Consider the following 18,510-nt stretch of genomic DNA (forward strand, 5'->3'; position numbering starts at 1 on the left):
TATTCATTTTCATCTAAAATTTTTATCAAATAACCAATTGAAAATTCTTCTAAATTTTTCATCTAATAATACCTAAACATATTCATCCAATATTTAACAGGAACATGGTAAAATTAAAACGCAAGAAATAATATAAAACGAACGAACGTACGTATATGTCATATAAATAGGAAAATGCATCGAACATGTCATAATAACACATCATGATCATCATAGTCAAAAAAATACAAAAAAAAATCCTAATACTAATCAGCCCTGCCTACCCTGCCTCTGCTGCCCCCTGCGCCGCCTGGAAATCTGATAAGTAAGGACGGGCTCAGTAGCACTAACTATCCGCAGGACCTCCTGGACAACCTCCTCTTTGGTCATCTCGCCATGCCTGGCCGCAATATCTCGGGCTATGTGAGCCACATCCCGGACGATGGTCAGTGTGTCAGGCATCTCCCTGGCATGCTCCTCCTCAATCAGCTGCTCCACGTTCGCCGGTCTGGGAGGGGATCCCTCATCAGGTGGGAGAATGCAAGGGTGAGAGACTGTGGCAAACCAAGCTATGTAGCCAGGAACATGATGCCATGGTGTCTGACACCCATCTACCCAACCACCTACTAACCATGCAGTAACGTCCATCAAAACGGTAGTCAGCATCTGTGTAGGCACCTGAGGGACAGCTGAAGGATGTATGGGAATGTCCTGCACAAAGGAGAACTGCCTCTTCACCCGCTCAGGCAAATGACGGTACACCCTCTCCTTCCCGCACATGAGCCATCCAGAGTAAGTGCACATCATGCTAAATGGGCGCACGTCTCTGCGATCACCATAGGTGCATTTTAAAATACTAGCACAATTAGTGTTATTTCAACATCAAATTCAACTACATTGAACATAAACCTACTCTAAACAACAATGCCAGCATAACCAAGCCTAAACAACATCTAATTCTATCATAATTTCCAATTTTCATACCTAACCTAAACCTAACCTAAACCCTAAACATTTTGCTAAAATTATGAAAACTAACAACCTAAACAGCCTACATTACATGTAAATAGGAAGAAAGTTACTTACTTGTGTAATTACTTGAAGAAATTTGCTTCAAATCCGTGCAATTGAATGTGGGATGAAGTTGGGTTTGTCTTGGTTTGAACTTGGTTGGAAGTCTGTGTTGTAACTTACTGGAAGTTTGCTGCGTGCTTAAGATGCAGAACTCAGCGGTTGTTAACAACCGTTGGCACTCAGCGGTAGTTAACAACCGGCGTGTTTACCAGCGGTTGTTAACTACCGCCAGGGGTATTAAGGTCATTTCCATGTGTCAATTGGAAGTATTCGTTGTCAAAAAAGCAACCTTCTTCAATTTAAACTAGGTGTAATGGACTATGACTTAATGTATTAGTAATTGATGAGAAGCTTGCAGCCATTGTATAAGAGTGTGAGATGACAAACCCCTCAATGAAAATGGCAATGGCCGAAAGTATAAAGTAATTTATTCCCAAAGAAGAAAATGTTGAAATTTAAGAACAATATTGTGAAAGAGTACTCGGAATCTGACATGTCTATTAATTGTGGGGAAAGGTTCATGTATATGTCAAATAAAAACTTATTTATGCATCAAATAATACTTGTGGTGTGGCTTAACGTGCCATTGTGTCAAGGAGAAACACTTGTGTGGACCAGGACCAAGAATTTTGGTTTGGTCACACACAAAGAGAGAAGAGAGAGAAGAGAGAAGAGAGAGAAAATGGAGAAGAGAGAAGAGAGAGAAGACAAATTCTTGTATGTGTGACCAAACCAAAATTCTTGGTCCTGGTCCACACAAGATTTTCTCTTGTGTCAAGTATTGTGCAGAGATTCATTTTGACCCAAACCTTAAATTGTTATCTCATCTCTATCTTATTCTTTTTTAGTTCAAAGATATTTTTCTCTTCGCATTTCTTTGGCATCTATTTTTCTCATCTCATTTTCTATCGTCACTCTCAATATGGGATTGTTTTGGCTTTGTATTGAAGCAAAGACCCACCCAATTGAGATTATGATCTACTCTCATTATATAAAAACACAATACTATCAAAATTACTTAACTACCCATACCTCAAACTTTTCCTTCAGGGTTATTTTTGTCAAAACGTTTCCACTATCAAAACCCACTTTACTAACCCACTTTCTCACTTTTCTTTATTTAATACTCCCTCCGGTCCTATTTATAAGAGAAAATTAGGTCAACAAAAGTTAATGTATTTGGACTGAATTTTTAACTAGATACATTAACTTTTGTTGACCCAAGTTTCTCTTATAAATAGGACCGGATGGAGTAATAAACTTTTCTCTCTCATCTTTCTTTATTTATAATAATAAATTTTTCTCTATCATCTTTATTTATTTAATAATAAACTTTTCTCTCACCTTTATTTTTTAATAATAAACTTTTATCTCTCAATCTCACTCTCCTCTCTTATCTTTTTCTTACCAACTTTCTTCATTTTTCATTTTCTCTCTTCATTTCCAACTCCATTTTCTCTACTAATTTTCAATTCGGTTTTACTAACAAGTTTTTTTTAAGAGGAAACTGACAAGTGTTGTTATAGCAGAATATGATTTTGTATTTTACGATAACACTATTATATAATACGTTAATTATATTTTTTCACAGGACGCATATTAATATTTTTCACACTCAAACATGTTAGTAAATAAAATCTGTGATTATTTTTATTTATTAGTTTTTTTCATATTGTCAATACTAAAACAAGAACAATATTATAATATACTATGATTAATCATACTTTAATTTTTTCTTTTTCTTTTTAAATGTATCACTAAAAACCCCATTGCAGTGTACAATTGTAACACGAGACTCATTTTAGTAACTACAACAAGTGATCAGTTTTAATTAGTATTTTTTTTTAATATCTCTAATTAAACACCGCGATTGTCTAAGTTTTATTAATATATTAATAAAATATATGTGAGTGTATGAATTATATATTAATAAAAATATATATGAGTATATGTTTGTTTTATGGGGATATTGTTTTATGGGGATATAGTAATAAATTCTTATTTCTGAAATATGGGGATATAGTAATAAATTCTTATTTCTGAAATTTAATGAGAACTATATATTGATAAAATACAAATGAGTATATTTTTTTTTGGTAGTGGCCGGAGTTTGAACTCCGGACCTTGCATATTTTTATGCATTGTCCAACCAACTGAGCTAAGCTCACGAGGACAAAATACAAATGAGTATATGAACTATATATTAACAAAAATATATCTCACTATATGTTTTTTTTACGGGAATATGTTAGTATAAATTTATTTATGAAATGTATTTTCATTTATTAGCTTTTTTAATATCGTCAATATTAAAACAAGAACAATATTATAATATAATATGATTAATCATACTTCAATTTTTTCCGTTGTTTTTTTTAAATGTATCACTAAAAAAATCATTGGAGTGTACAATTGTAACACGGGACCCATTTTAGTAACTACAACGAGTGATCAGATTTAATTAGTATTTTTTTAATATCTCTATTTAAACACCGCGACTGCTTAAGTTTTATTAATATATTCAAAAAATATATGTGGGTGTATGAACTATATATTAATAAAAATATATATGTGAGTATATGTTTGTTTTACGGGAATATATTAGTATATTCTTATTTCTGAAATCTAATGGAAACTATATATTGATAAATATATATGAGTGTATGGACTATATATTAATAAAAATATATCTCACTATATGTTTTTATACGGAAATATGTTAATATATGTTTATTTGTGAAATGTATTTTCATATTTTTTTAAATATCGTCAATAATAAAAAAAAACAAAAAAATTATAATATACTATGATTAATCATACTTCAATTTTTTCCGTTGTTTTTTTTTAAATGTATCAATAAAAAACTCGTTGGAGTGTACAATTATAACACGAGACCCATTTTAGTAACTACAAAGAGTGATCAGTTTTAATTAGTATTTTTTAATCTTTAAAAAAAATTAGTATTTTTTAATATCTCTATTTAAACACCGTGACTGCCTAAGTTTTATTAATATATTAATATTAATAAAGTATATGTGGGTGTATGGACTATATATTAATAAAAATATATATGAGTATATGTTTGTTTTATGGGAATATATTAGTATATTCTTATTTCTGAAATCTAATGAGAACTATATATATATTGATTTTTTTTGACAAGAACTATATATATTGATAAAATGTATATGACTGTATGGACTATATATTAAAAAAAATATATCTCACTGTATTTGTTTTACGGGAATATGTTAGCATATGTTTATTTATGAAATATATTTTACGATAACAATATTATATAATATATTAATTATGATTTTTCACACCAAAACAATATTAGTAAATAAAAACTATGATTATTTTTATTTATTAGCTTTTTCATATCGTCAATATTAAAATTTAATATATATTGGAGGTCTCATCAGATGCAGCGGGAGGAGTTGGAGAACCCCGTTGTAACTAATGTTACCAATTCGTTTCTGGATAGTGTGCAACACATTCATGAGAGACCTATGGAGCTGGGGGAGAGTCCTAAGGTTTCTAATGAACGCGGAGCACATTCATCCCCTCCTGGGCGTGAGGACGTACGACCTAACGGGGTGGATCAGACACATCAGACATCACGGGAGGTGTTGGAGAACCCTGTGATCGAAGATAAGTCTGAAACACTTCAGGATGGTGTGGAGCATGATCATGTGAGCCCACGGGAGCTGGAGGAGAGTCCCAAGGGTGCTCGTGATAATGTTCCAAGACCATTCACGGATGCGCATGATGACATGCATGAAGAGTTGGAGGATATACAGGAAGACCAAGAAAATTCAGCCCGTATTATTGATGTCACTGTTGAGAATTTTAATGGGTCTTTGGAAGGTACGGTTGAGGTTCCTATTTCTCACAATCCACCTTTGCCAACCGAAACAACTTCTAGTGTTTCAGTAGGGGGCAGCAGCGCAACACATGGCCAGCAGGTGGTAGTTTTACAAAGACAGGAAGTTCATCCCAGTAAAAATATCCAGCATGGGTTAGATTTGTGGGAGAAAGTTCGTGAGTATGATGCTCGTTCAGCAGCTGAAGCTTCGGAGGGTAGCATACAGATTCTCACTAGAAATCAGAAACAGAAGGTTAAGGTTAAGCAAGTTCTCAATCAGCAGTCAACCAAAACCCGTGCACGGGGAGATAGAAAACCGCCTTCCCAATGAATTTTCTCTATTGGAATGCTAGAGGTATCGGTAACAATGATACTCAGATTGCTTTAAAAAATTTATTTTTGTCTCATAAACCTGTGGTTATTTTTATTGCGGAGCCAATGGTCAATTTTGATCGCATTCCTTCTTGGTATTGGCCGTCTATAGGTGTTACAAAATATTGTATTAATAACAGGGGCCCCTTCTTGCCTAATCTCTGGGCTCTGTGGGGAAATGATTTTTTAGCAACAGTAATATTTGTGTCTGATCAGTGCATTGCTTTGGAGATATCTTGTTATCAGTCAACTGTTTTTATTGCTGCGGTTTATGCAAGTACCTATTATTTGAAACGGAGACAACTTTGGGCCGACCTCACACATCTTCAAGGGTGTTTTCAAGGACCGTGGATTTTTGTTGGTGATTTCAATGCGGTTTTAGGAGCTCATGAGAAAAGGGGCAGACGTCCTCCTCCTAATCTTTCATGTGACGATTTTTTAAATTGGTCAAATGCTAATACTCTCCATCATCTTCCAACATTAGGTTCTTTTTTCACTTGGACAAATGGCAGATTTGGTGACGATAATGTGGCTCTTCGGCTCGATAGGGCTGTTTGTAATGATGATTGGTTAAATTTTTGGCGGAACTCTACTTGTACAGCTTTGGTTAGACATCAGTCTGACCGCAATCCATTGTTGGTCTCGGTTGTGTTCTCAGTGGTTAAGCACGCAACTCCTTTCAAGTTCTTTAAAATGTGGGCTGCTCATGATGATTGTCGAAATTTAGTGATGGAGGCTTGGTCCAAAGGTGTGAGAGGGCAGGGCATGGCTCGTTTACAAGCTAAGCTTCGAAATGTTAAAAATGCTTTTAGAGTTTGGAACCGTACGGTTTTTGGTGATGTGGATAGACAGGTGAATCTTGCTGTGGATGAAGTGAATAGAATTCAGCACTTAATTGATTCCGAAGGGTTTTCTGATCAGCTGTATATGCAAGACTTGGAGGCGCAACTTATTCTGACGAAGGCTTTAAATTTACAGGAGCAATTATGGAAAGAAAAGGCCCGTGATCAAAACTTTGTTAATGGTGACCGCAATACGGCTTATTTTCATAGAGTCGCTAAAATTCGCGAAGCTACGAAGACCATTTCTTTTTTGCAGGATGGTAACAATGTTCTTACGGATTCCGCGGAGATAGAATTGCATGCTCTTTCTTATTTTCAGGCAATCTTCAGCATGGATAATAATTGTGTTCAAAATACTCTGGTGGATGAGGTGATTCCAACTCTGGTGACCGCGGATGAGAATGATATGTTGGTGCGGCTACCCTTGAGAAAAGAGATTAAAGATGCCGTATTTTCCCTAAATGGTGATGGAGCTCCGGGTCCAGATGGTTTTGGTGGGCATTTCTATCAAACATTTTGGGATGTGATAGGCGATGATGTGGTCAGCTCGGTTGAAGGTTTCTTCCGGAATGGATTGCTTCCAGTAAATATTAATTCTAATATGATTGTGCTGCTTCCGAAGTGTCCAGGGGCTAAGTCTATGGGAGATTATAGGCCTATAGCTCTCGCAAATTTTCAATTTAAAATTGTCACGAAGATTGTGGCGGATAGGTTATCTGTTATTACTTCGAGGATTATATCTGTTGAACAAAGGGGATTTGTGCGGGATAGAAATATTTCAGAGTGCATCATCCTGGCTTCAGAAGCGATAAATGCCCTTGATAGGAAACAATACGGTGGTAATATTGCTCTCAAGGTTGACATCTCCAAGGCATTTGATACGTTAGATTGGAATTTCCTGGTAATGGTGTTGCATAATTTCGGCTTCTCTTCTATTTTTGTGAATTGGATACTTGCAATTTTGCAATCAGCCCGTCTGTCCATTTTGATCAATGGGAAAGCAGTTGGTTTCTTCAGTTGTTCTCGTGGAGTTCGTCAAGGAGATCCCCTATCACCTCTTCTTTTTTGCTTAGCCGAGGAGGTGCTAAGTAGAGCTATTTCGGTTTCGACAGCAAGTGGTCGCCTCATTCCTATGTCATACTGCCGGGGTACTAATCTTCCAACTCATGTTCTTTATGCTGACGACATTATGATTTTTTGCACAGGGTTAAAGAGTAATATCCGTGAACTTCTTCATATTTTTCGCAAATATTCCGAGGTGTCGGGTCAGATTGTGAACAATGCTAAAAGCCGTTTCTTTACGGGTAACATGTCTGTAGCTCGTAAAAATATGATTGCTGGTCTATTGGGTTTCAATGCAGGGGCTGTTCCTTTTCTTTATCTAGGGTGTCCTATTTTTCAAGGAAAACCAAAGGTGGCTCATTTCCGAATGATTACTGACAAAATTAAGAACAAATTAGCTACTTGGAAAGGAAATATTCTCTCAATTATGGGCAGGGTGCAGCTTGTTAAATCAATAATACATGGGATGCTGGTTTACTCCTTCCATGTCTATCTTTGGCCTAGACGTTTGCTGCGTTTGCTGGACACTTGGTTAAAGAATTTTATCTGGAGCGGTGATGTGCTTACTAAAAAAATCTGCACTGTTTCGTGGAGTGTGATGTGTCGTTCTTGGGAGGAAGGTGGGCTGAATCTCAAGCCTACGAGATTGATTAATGAAGCGTTAATTTTTAAGTTGTCGTGGGACTTATTGGACGGCAATTCTCAATGGTCCATGCTTTTCAAACGGCGTTACTTCTCTAATGGTAAGCCTATTTTACGTTATTTTAAATCGTCGGTTTGGTCGGGCATCAAGGTACAAGTTGGCACAGTCTTGGCAAATTCTTTATGGATTATAGGAACGGGGGAGAATATTAATTTTTGGATGGACAATTGGCTAGGGGAGCCGCTTGCAGATTTGCTAAACATTGATAATAATCTTCATAGACATCTTAAGGGGACTGTTGCGGAAGCAATTGTAGATGGTAAGTTGGTGATGCCTCAATCGGTTTTTGATCTTGGGGATGTGCAGGAGCGAGTGCATGGTTTAGTGCTGCCTAGAGGGCAGCTGCAAGATGTTTTGATTTGGCCAACAGCTGCTGATGGCAAACTGAGTTCGAAACAAGCTTTTTCTTTTCTTCGACCAAGGGCCCCTTTGCTACCTTGGGCGGATTCTATTTGGAGTTCAGCAATACCGCCTTCGCATTCTTGTATTTATTGGAGACTTCATCATGGTAAGATGCCTACGGATGAAAATCTTCGAAGCCGTGGCTGCTACATGGTATCCATTTGTTTGAATGCAGAAGAGTCATCCGAACACCTTTTTCTCCGTTGCTCCTTTTCAATGCAGCTTTGGAACTAGATAGGCAACATGCTCCACCGAGTTATAGATCTTTCCTCGGTAGATTCTCTTCTTTCTTGCAGGCCGGCCACATGCTCTTCTCAGGTTTCGGATATTTTTTTGGCGGCTATTTTACACACGCTTCAGGTTATTTGGTGGGTTAGAAACTCTTTGAGATTTTCTTACTCGACGCCATCGTTGCATTCCGCCAAAATTCGTATACACTCCTTTATTGCAATGTCTGGAAATTTATCCAAAGGTAAGTGTATTCCTTCCGATATAACTTTTCTTGACTCTTTTGCGGTTTCTCCTAATTGTCGTCAAGTCAAAGACATTATTATGGTTTTGTGGAAAGCACCTACAGCACCATGGCTTAAAGTAAACACAGATGGCTCTGTAATTGGTGCGAATGCCGCATGTGGGGGGCTGTTTAGGGACACTCTAGGTACTTTCCGTGGTGCTTTCTCCTGCAACATTGGTTCTCACTCTGTGTTCTATGCGGAGGTCCTTGCCATTATTATAGCCATAGAATTTGCGGCCAGCAAGGGATGGAGGCATCTATGGGTTGAAAGTGACTCATCTAGTGCTATTTTGATTTTTTCAAATTCTTCTTTGGTGCCGATTAAGTTACGTAACAGATGGTATAACGCTAGACAGTTGGGGATTCAGGTTATTTCATCTCACATATTCCGTGAAGGGAACTGTTGTGCTGATAAGCTAGCTAATATGGGACACTCCATGGTAGGAGAGATTTGGTTAAATGCACTTCCGGCTGATCTCAAATATGACTTCTTTCGCGATAGATGTGGCTTACCAAATTATAGATTCCCCTAGTTGGTTTTTGTAGTTTGGCGGTTTTTTTTTTTTTATGTTGTTTGTAAATATGTTTATTTCCTTGGAGGGTTTTGGTTTGGTCCCCCCTCCTTTTGTATTTTTCCCCCTTTTTTTTAATAAAATTTTGAGTTAGGCGGTATAGGATGGAGGTCTCTCGGGGTGCCAACCTAGTTGGGATGTCGACGAGGCCTCTTGATGCTTGTCCTTTCTCCCGGTTTATCAAAAAAAAAAATTAAAATTTAATTATTTTATAATTTTACTTTACTACCGATCAATATATACATTATTATGCTTTAAATACTCAGGGCCGGCCCATAGCCCGTCGAAGCTGGGCTATGACACCGGGCCTCAATTATTTTGGGGCGCAAAATATTTTTTTTATATATACAAGGCCATAAAAATCGAGTTATATATGTTCAGTGTTGCAATGATAACAAAGGTTGCGCAGTGGTCCATCGGTTTTCTCTTTGTTTTGTAGCTTTATTGACCTGTGTTTTCAAGGCCTGGCAGGCTCCTTTTTTATAATAAATTTAGTCTTTTTTTTCGGCTAAAAATTTTATTTATTTTCAACATTTAACCCAATCAAAACCCTTTGTTTTTTGTACCCCAATTTTTTTTTTAGACCATCAATTTTTTTGTGCTTTTTATTTTGGGGCCAATATCCTAAATTATAACGGAGTCTCTAAATTGTTTAAGACGGTCCTGTAAATATTTTACATATTTTCACTATGGACAAAAAAAATCACTATGCTAAACGCAACCGAGACGCGACACGCGGCGGAGCCGCGGTCATACAGCGCGGCGAAGCGGCGCTACCCGTGCTTGTAGCACGTGTATCTCGACTAGTAAGGAAACGATAAAACAAAAAACAGTTCCGTTTATAGTTTTTTCTACCCGTCTTATCTATCTACCCACACAATTTGACACGTGTCACCCATGCTCTTCACTCACAAAACGCCGTCGTTTTTACTCTGATTTTTATTTTTCCTCATTCTCATTTCTCTGTTCGAAGCTCAAACTTCACTTCACTAGTCAGTAGTCACTTCAGAAACTTCAGAAGGAAACGATAATGGTGGTTTTTGGCGGGAAAAAGGTTCATCAAATCGTCACCGGCTTCGGCGGAAGCGGCCTTGGCCAGCTCGCCCTCGCCGTCGCTGTCTCTTTCCTTGTTCGTATCTTCTCTGCACCCGGTCCCGCTCTCTTGCCGGAGAACGACGATGACGATGACGATGCTTCAATCAACGACGGTGAAACTCCTCCTTCCACCGGAAAGGTTACTCCGGTCACAATCCGTTGGAACAATATTAATTGTTCACTTTCTGATAAATCCTCCAAGTCCGTGAGTTTCTATTCCTTCTCTTTCTGCAAATGCTGAATTTGGTTACTCTGACTGAAGGAAAAAAAATCAGAATCTAGTAAAAATCATTGTATTAACTTTGGATATTTATTTTATTGCTGCATGCACGTAGTTCTGTTACTTTATGGAGATTTTGATTATTTTATTGTAATTTTGATTTTGTTGATGATGGAGAGATTTGATTTGAAATGAATAGGTGAGGTTTTTGCTTAAAAATCTGAGTGGAGAAGCAAAACCGGGAAGATTATTAGCAATAATGGGACCTTCAGGTTCAGGGAAGACAACATTGCTCAATGTTCTTGCTGGTCAGCTATCAGCGTCACCTCGGCTTCATTTGAGTGGTCTTTTGGAGTTCAATGGAAAGCCGAGTTCCAGAAACGCTTACAAGTATGTGTTTGTTTAGTTGTTTGATACGAATTTGCTGTGATTTTCGTGATATATATTTTTGTAGTTTTGTTTGAAGATCGATTGAATTGTTGGTTTGATGTAGGTTTGCTTATGTGAGACAGGAGGATCTCTTCTTCTCACAGCTTACTGTGCGGGAAACATTGTCTCTTGCTATAGAATTACAGCTTCACAACATATCTTCTTCCGAGGAGAGGGATGAATATGTCAACAATCTCCTTTTCAAAACAGGCCTGGTGAGTTTTTCTATATCGTATAATTTGTTTCAGTCGCAAAGTAGTTGCTGGTTTTTAAGTAGGTTTTTTCAACAAACCTTTATATCTTCCTTGAAGATTGATGAATTTCGGTCCTTCAACCATGATTGACTACTGCTATTATATCCGTTTTATGCCTTCCATATTTGGATGCTTGCTCACCTTTCTCCCAAGTTCCAAAAATGAAAATTACTATCGAAGTTACTTGTGTAATTATTTTTAGCTTTCCTATATCAGATTCATGATTGAAAATGTGTTAGTCTCATTGGACAGTTCTATGTTACTTATCTTACTCCCTTTGGCATCTGTGTGCTTAAGGTCAGCTGTGCTGATACTAATGTTGGTGATGCAAAAGTTCGTGGAATCAGTGGTGGAGAAAAGAAACGTTTATCCTTGGCATGTGAACTGCTTGCAAGCCCATCTGTTATATTTGCTGATGAACCCACAACAGGTAAGCATGCACATGCAGCATTGCTTTGCATTGGATTCAAACTTTGATTATGATATAGGGCACAAAAGTAAAGAAGAAATCAATAAGAAATTCATCTTGTGGTAAAAGAATTTCAATTTGAATATGCTAGATTGTTTGTACACATTAGGAACCCACATGCTAATAGAGTAAAGAAAGGACTGATTTTATTTCTTGACTGAAAATGAACAGAATGAAGGGGAATATATCTCCAATGGTTCTTTTTTTCACAACTGAGCACTTGCATGGTCCTTTGAATGATCAAACTCTTGTCTCTTCATATTTGTTAATCTAAATAACCCCCTCTGAGTAACCAACTATTCCAACTGTCTAAATTAACTAACTCCTCCGTGATCCCTAAATTTTTGGAATGCTTCTCAAAAACTCCCTAGCAATTTAAAACTCAAAAGCTCATCTCTTCCAACTTACGACACTTCATATTGATTCCTTACAAAGGGTATTTTCCTGCATACCCAAGGGGTTGATTTTACACTAACATTGCACCATTTGATTTGTTTAGGGAGTCAATTTTTTGTGTTGAATCGCAATGGGTCTTTCTAACACTGACCTATACTGGAGGGGTTCCTTGTGCATCAACCTATATACTGTAATAATATATGCACAGATAGAACTTCCTTTCTTCTTTTGATGATTTTTTTTTGCCAAACTCTTGTTTTCTTTTATTAAGTGATAATGCATAAATGACTTCTCCTTGCCGTTTACTGCTGCCATGTGTGGTCAATTTTCAGAGAATTATAACCTCTCTCTCTCTCTCTCTCTCTCTCTCCCCCCACTAATTTTGTCATGAAGTTACTTTCAGGACTTGATGCCTTCCAGGCTGAGAAGGTTATGGAAACTCTCCGACAACTTGCACTTGATGGTCATACTGTAATATGCTCTATACATCAGCCAAGAGGATCAGTATACAGCAAATTCGACGACATTGTCTTGCTAACTGATGGTTCACTTGTTTATGCTGGTCCTGCTGGTGATGAACCATTGACGTACTTCTCAAAATTCGGGTAGTTGTCTTAACCTTATTTACGTTTTGCTGTCTTACATTCTTAATTTGGGAATCCTCTCAAGTGTTGGAGTACTTAAGAAATTATGGCCCAATTAACTTCATATACTATTAAATAACCTATTTCGTTGTGACCGATTTCTTTATAATAAGTTGATTACACAAGTTTTCTGTCTATTATTTGAGAATCTTTAATGAAACAGTAAACTCCTTGAAAAGCCAAGAAATCTAGATTATAGAAGCTTGTCAGAACTTCAAATATGTTCACATTCAACTTATCATTCCATCAAGTTTTGGCTTGATATTGATAATACCATTGTGGTAAACGATATTCTTGGTGTAACATTGTGCATCTTTAGTTATTCTACTTATCTTATTTGAGTCTCCTTATCAATATCTAAGGTTTACTTTTTGTAGTCAAGCCACAATTTTATGTGGTGTACGAGGGCTGAAGAGCATAATCTCAAAATTGGAATAGATATATTTCTAACTTTCTGTGAGGAGAGATTATTTCACCATGTTCTGCATTTAATTTCTGCTTAATACCTATATCTTGTGTAGTAGGTAATTCTGTTTTAGCTTTTATTTGAGGGGGTATTTGAAAAATATATTTTACATTAATCTGATGAACTTTTATTCATTATTATCTAATAAATTCAAGTTGAAAATCCTTCTGCATTTGTTCAGTCAACCCAAACACATGATTTCTTTCTCCATGCTTTTTATTGTTAAAATCTTACTAGAAGTAAGGGATAGTACATTGAAATGGAAATTTTGTTTAACATCTGTCATGGATTCTTGAATGTTTATTCTGAACAGTATGTTGATAATTTTTTATGAAACAGGTACCACTGCCCAGATCATGTTAATCCTGCAGAATTTTTGGCCGATCTTATATCCATAGACTACAGTTCTTCTGACAGTGTCTATTCCTCGCAAAAAAGAATCAATGGGCTTGTTGAGTCATTCTCATTAAGACGATCTACAATAATATATGCTACTCCAATTACTCTAGATGACCTCTCGAAAAGTAGAAAGAGAATCAGCAGGAGGACTGTAGCAAAAACGAAAGGGGGCTGGTGGAAGCAATTTCGGTTGCTTCTTAGACGGGCATGGATGCAGGTTTCTTTTTCAATTCATTGTCTTTCTACTTATTGAAATGGCTGAACTTGGGTATATTGCATGATGAGTAGTGCTAGGAACACTCCTCCTAACACTCGCTCTGTTATTGGGTATAACCACGTGGGCCCCACAATTTATGTGGGACCTACTTCCAAAATTGTGGGACCTGCATGAATTTCTTCTAATAGAAGACTGAGTGTAGAAAAGAGTATTACAGTGAGTGTTAAAGGAAGACTTATGAGGCTTGATTAAGTCTTGTTGCAAGACATAATCACAAAAGTGGTAATACTGTGTATTGTTTTCATATCTTGTATTTTGTGAAGTAAAGAAATATTTTCTGTGTATCAACTTCAACCATATCACCTATTGTCTTTATATTCTTTACCTCTGGACCCTGGTCACTAGATATTAGACAGCCTTATAGTTTTGGAACTTAAAAAGGGATGATTTATATCTTGCAGTCGGTGTATGGAGAATTAAACTTATTTCTCATTTATTTGATTCATGATTCTCTGTCTGACTAGGCTTCCCGTGATGCACCTACCAACAAAGTTCGGTCAAGGATGTCAATTGCATCAGCAGTTATCTTTGGGTCAGTTTTTTGGAGAATGGGAAAATCTCAGACTTCAATACAAGACAGAATGGGGCTGCTTCAGGTTTGTGATGTTCTTGATTCCTGCAAGATTATTTCTCATAGGCCTGTCATACGTATTATTATGTATATAAGTAGTTAGTATTATTATTAATTAAATATTATATATAGGTAGTTACTAGTTAGTAGTTTTATGGAGTTAGGAAATGGTGGTTAATAAACTACCTCTTCTACTATATAAATATGTACTGTATGTGGAAGGAAAATATGAAGAAATTAATAATGAAATTCTAGTCTTTCCCCCATTTCTATGGAGACCTATTCCTTCTCGAATTGGAGTAATTATCTGTATCATATATCTTATTAGTCTGCTGCTAATATGCATCGCGGAACAACTTTAAACTGTTTTAATGCTAGATATTCAATTTTTAATCTACTACGGCTGTAGAAAATAATACCCGTCTATATGCAAATTCGTACATCATTGGCTGTTGGGGAATAGTGAAATTTATCATGCTTATTAAATTGTTCTTCTACTAGGTAACGTACTAGAAGTCATTTTTAGATGCCATGCTGTGTGGCTTTTGACTATTATGCATTTGATTTTTTTGGTACAGACACCTTCTGCAAGTATGTATCAGTAATGTGTGTACCTTAGACATGATTTTATTAGACTCAAGCTCTTAAAATATTAGTGGATTTTTGATTATTACCCTAAGGTAAAACTGAAAATAATTAAATATTATGGGGACCATCAATTAATTGTGCTGGGATAGTGCTCTCCTAATCTAGTAGACTTGAGTTCCATCTTTTATTTTAATTATCTCAACAATCGTTTTGAAATGCTTTAAACTCAAAAATCTAATAAATCTTTTTATTATGTTATTAAAATGACAGTTTCACTTGGCTAAGTTTGCCTTCCTGAATTACATGGATGACATTCACAGGTTGCTGCTATAAACACAGCTATGGCTGCTCTCACAAAGACTGTAGGCGTGTTTCCGAAGGAACGGTCAATTGTTGATAGAGAACGTTCTAAAGGCTCCTATTCCTTGGGCCCCTATCTGTTTTCAAAACTATTGGCTGAGGCTCCCATTGGAGCAGCATTTCCATTAATGTTTGGTGCTGTTTTATACCCAATGGCACGTCTCCATCCCACTTTGATGAGGTTAGTTTACTTAGTTGGTCTCTGTGAGCTATATAGTTTGAGTCAGTTCTCGATTTCATTTCATTTTGTTTGTTTTTTGGGTAGTAGGTTGATTTTTTTGGTATTGCTTTATACAGTGTCGTGCAAGAAAGGTGCATGATTTGCCAAATTTTCGCATAATCCATAAAGGGGTTTGCTAACTTAGTCCAAGTTAGCAAAACTGCACCTTTTCATTTGGACAAAAATATCCTTCATCTTTATTATTTAAAACTAATAGCTTGAGGGTTACTTTAGTAATTTTCAATAAAACATATTTGTTTTTTTTTTTTTGAGCAAGTTAAAACATATTTGTTAACTTGCACCAATTTGGTAATTTAGACCCACTTTTATTTTATTACAAATAATATGAGGGATAATTTAGTAATTTTTCCGGAAAATTAGGGAATGGTTGTTGGATGTTTTTTTCTTGAAAAATAAAATTAAATGAAATTTACTAAACTATCCCTTACTTTAAATTGGTTTACGCTAGTGGACCTCCATGTTTTTTGTTGGTCTAAGTTAGCAAACCCCATCCATAAATGACTTTGTTTATTTATTTGGGCGTTGGATTAATACATTTTTCATTTCCAAGAATTAATTATTGTTCAAAATCCAAATGGCATAAGGGTATACATATACATAGGTGATGAAAAAACATTCTGTATAAGCAGAAATGACAAATTTTATATTTTTCATCTTTCTATTGATTTTTGACATCTTCACTATGAAAAGAACCAAAAAAGAAAATTGCAAGAGGGAAAAAAGTTCTTTCTCTATGTCGCTGTCTCTTTTCTCACATCTGCTTTGTGTCTTTGTCGTCGTGAGGATTTTATTTATAGTTGATTATTTCCATCTCATTATATAACTAATTTATTTTGACATTTTAGATTTGGAAAATTCTGTGGAATCGTCACTGCAGAATCCTTTGCTGCATCTGCCATGGGTCTTACTGTTGGTGCTATGGTTCCAACCACTGAAGCAGCAATGGCAGTAGGCCCCTCTCTTATGACAGTATTTATAGTATTTGGTGGCTACTATGTCAACCCTGAGAATACCCCAATCATCTTCCGCTGGATTCCTAGTGTTTCTCTGATTAGATGGTAAGTACAGTTCTGATTTATTAATATTCGAGGGGAGTAAAACTGTCAAATATATAACCTGAACTAAGAAACAGAACATTATTGAGTCAAAGGGCTAAGCATCATTGCAAATGTATGTTTGTCAGACTCTCATACTATTGGATACCAACTTAATTTATGCACACTTTCAGGGCCTTTCAAGGACTTTGCATCAATGAATTTCGTGGTCTTCAATTTGATCATCAGCATTCATTTGATATTCAAACTGGAGAACAGGTGAGGAGCCTCAATCTTTGAAATTTCACCTGGAACTAAGATTGTTTGATAAAATTATATAAAATACTTATATATTATGAGTTTTGACCAGGACGTATGAGTGAAGTGAATAAACTGAACCTGTGAGGCTATGAACTCAGTTTTTACTCAAGTTTTTATGTTTTAATATTACTGTAATTTAGCTGTTCCTGGAATAGAAATGCTTTTGCTCTTACACCGTCAAATAAGCGATCAATTTAGAAATTAATATATCCCCATTCAACCATTTATGTTGAGTTAAATTAAAATTAAACTATGATATACTGTCAATGTTTCTTGGATAATATAAGATTGGTTGTTTAATTGGGCGTGCTTTCTTGAATGCTGATCTGTTTCACTTGCTTGTCCATTTCTCTATTTCACAGGCACTAGAGCGTCTTTCCTTTGGAAAAAGTACAATTAGGGATACACTGCTAGCGCAAAATAGAATATTGTTATTTTGGTATTGTACCACCTACCTTCTTCTTGAGAAAAACAAGCCCAGATACCAGCAACTTGAAACAACCCCTCCTGATCACAGTAAACCACATTTAAAACTCGAGGAGTTAAATCCTGAACAAGTTGATCAGACACATGAAGCACCAGAGGTCAGCCAAGTTGGTACGGACGAGCCCCTTGAGTCACCTGAAGTAGACCCTATTGGCTCCTTTATCCTAGAAGGTTTGTAATCAGCTGGGCACTACTACTGTTCATATCAGACATTCATCTATTTAATAATTTATCTAATACAGGTGCTCAGTAGAGTGATATCTTTGCAAAGGATGACCTGCAATTACTGAGAAGTGAGCCTTTTCCTATAGAACAAGACCACAGTCACTGATTTCCACGATATCATTATCGGACATCCAAAAAATAATAATCATAAAGCTTATGTTATCAGATTCTTAGCTGGCTGTAATAGTAAACAGTGACAGTGGATCATTTGAAGCAGTTTCATGTTTGGTTCATTTAATCAAAGCAACTATTTTTTATTCAGTGATAGGAGTATGTGGAAATCGGTCTAATAAAAGAGTTTTTTTTCTTGATTGTGAATAGTGCTATGACCAATGATGTCTGAAAATTGAAGCAGGCAGGTTATTTTTTATGACCCTAGTTTAAAATTGACCTAGTGGACACTAAACCTTCTAGACTTTGCTATTTCTTGCCCAATGTTGGATCATTTTTAGTCATCTTTTTGGGTTGGAATGAGTGACAAGCTCACCTTTTCAATTTAGCATTTAGTAATTTTTTCAATTTGTTCCCTTTAGTCACTTAATTTATCTCTTAGTAATCATTAAAAGGACAAAACTTATGTGTATTTTCTTAGACACTTTTCATATGGATTCTTAACAAAAAAAATACATTTTTTGTTGTTATAACAA

General features: G+C 36.1%; 3 protein-coding genes across 3 annotated transcripts; 2 read left to right on the forward strand and 1 right to left on the reverse strand.

Moving 5' to 3' along the window:
* Window positions 1-249: 249 nt before the first annotated feature.
* On the reverse strand, window positions 250-783 carry LOC146958927 (uncharacterized). Its single transcript, XM_085752797.1, has one exon. The coding sequence runs from the start codon at window positions 781-783 to the stop codon at window positions 250-252; it is 534 nt and encodes a 177-aa protein (XP_085608923.1).
* A 4,465-nt stretch (window positions 784-5,248) lies between these two features.
* LOC146958928 (uncharacterized) lies at window positions 5,249-9,362 on the forward strand. Its single transcript, XM_085740427.1, has 3 exons — window positions 5,249-7,550; window positions 7,773-8,312; window positions 8,676-9,362. The coding sequence occupies exons 1-3, from the start codon at window positions 5,249-5,251 to the stop codon at window positions 9,347-9,349; spliced, it is 3,516 nt and encodes a 1,171-aa protein (XP_085596553.1). The 3' UTR covers window positions 9,350-9,362.
* Window positions 9,363-10,329: 967 nt separating this feature from the next.
* On the forward strand, window positions 10,330-18,124 carry ABCG7 (ABC-2 type transporter family protein). The gene is made up of 12 exons (XM_085740429.1): window positions 10,330-10,688; window positions 10,903-11,093; window positions 11,197-11,347; window positions 11,684-11,816; window positions 12,655-12,856; window positions 13,701-13,977; window positions 14,502-14,633; window positions 15,517-15,737; window positions 16,643-16,855; window positions 17,026-17,110; window positions 17,515-17,809; window positions 17,881-18,124. The coding sequence occupies exons 1-12, from the start codon at window positions 10,419-10,421 to the stop codon at window positions 17,889-17,891; spliced, it is 2,181 nt and encodes a 726-aa protein (XP_085596555.1). The 5' UTR covers window positions 10,330-10,418; the 3' UTR covers window positions 17,892-18,124.
* Window positions 18,125-18,510: the final 386 nt, after the last annotated feature.

Source organism: Medicago sativa, chromosome 1, assembly GCF_051527215.1.
Source record: "Medicago sativa cultivar Bolivia chromosome 1, Bolivia_mono, whole genome shotgun sequence".
NCBI lineage: Eukaryota > Viridiplantae > Streptophyta > Magnoliopsida > Fabales > Fabaceae > Medicago > Medicago sativa.

What these genes read in the sequence shown, in the direction of transcription:
- LOC146958927 (XM_085752797.1), bottom strand. Translation starts at nt 783, where the DNA reads ATGTGCACTTACTCTGGATGGCTCATGTGCGGGAAGGAGAGGGTGTAC.
- LOC146958928 (XM_085740427.1), top strand. Translation starts at nt 5,249, where the DNA reads ATGAATTTTCTCTATTGGAATGCTAGAGGTATCGGTAACAATGATACT. An exon ending in TTTTCAAGGAAAACCAAAGG is followed by an intron (nt 7,551 to 7,772) that starts TGGCTCATTTCC and finishes TTACTAAAAAAA; the next exon opens with TCTGCACTGTTTCGTGGAGT. An exon ending in GAAACAAGCTTTTTCTTTTC is followed by an intron (nt 8,313 to 8,675) that starts TTCGACCAAGGG and finishes TTATTTGGTGGG; the next exon opens with TTAGAAACTCTTTGAGATTT.
- ABCG7 (XM_085740429.1), top strand. Translation starts at nt 10,419, where the DNA reads ATGGTGGTTTTTGGCGGGAAAAAGGTTCATCAAATCGTCACCGGCTTC. An exon ending in CTGATAAATCCTCCAAGTCC is followed by an intron (nt 10,689 to 10,902) that starts GTGAGTTTCTAT and finishes TGAAATGAATAG; the next exon opens with GTGAGGTTTTTGCTTAAAAA. An exon ending in ACAGAATGGGGCTGCTTCAG is followed by an intron (nt 14,634 to 15,516) that starts GTTTGTGATGTT and finishes TGACATTCACAG; the next exon opens with GTTGCTGCTATAAACACAGC.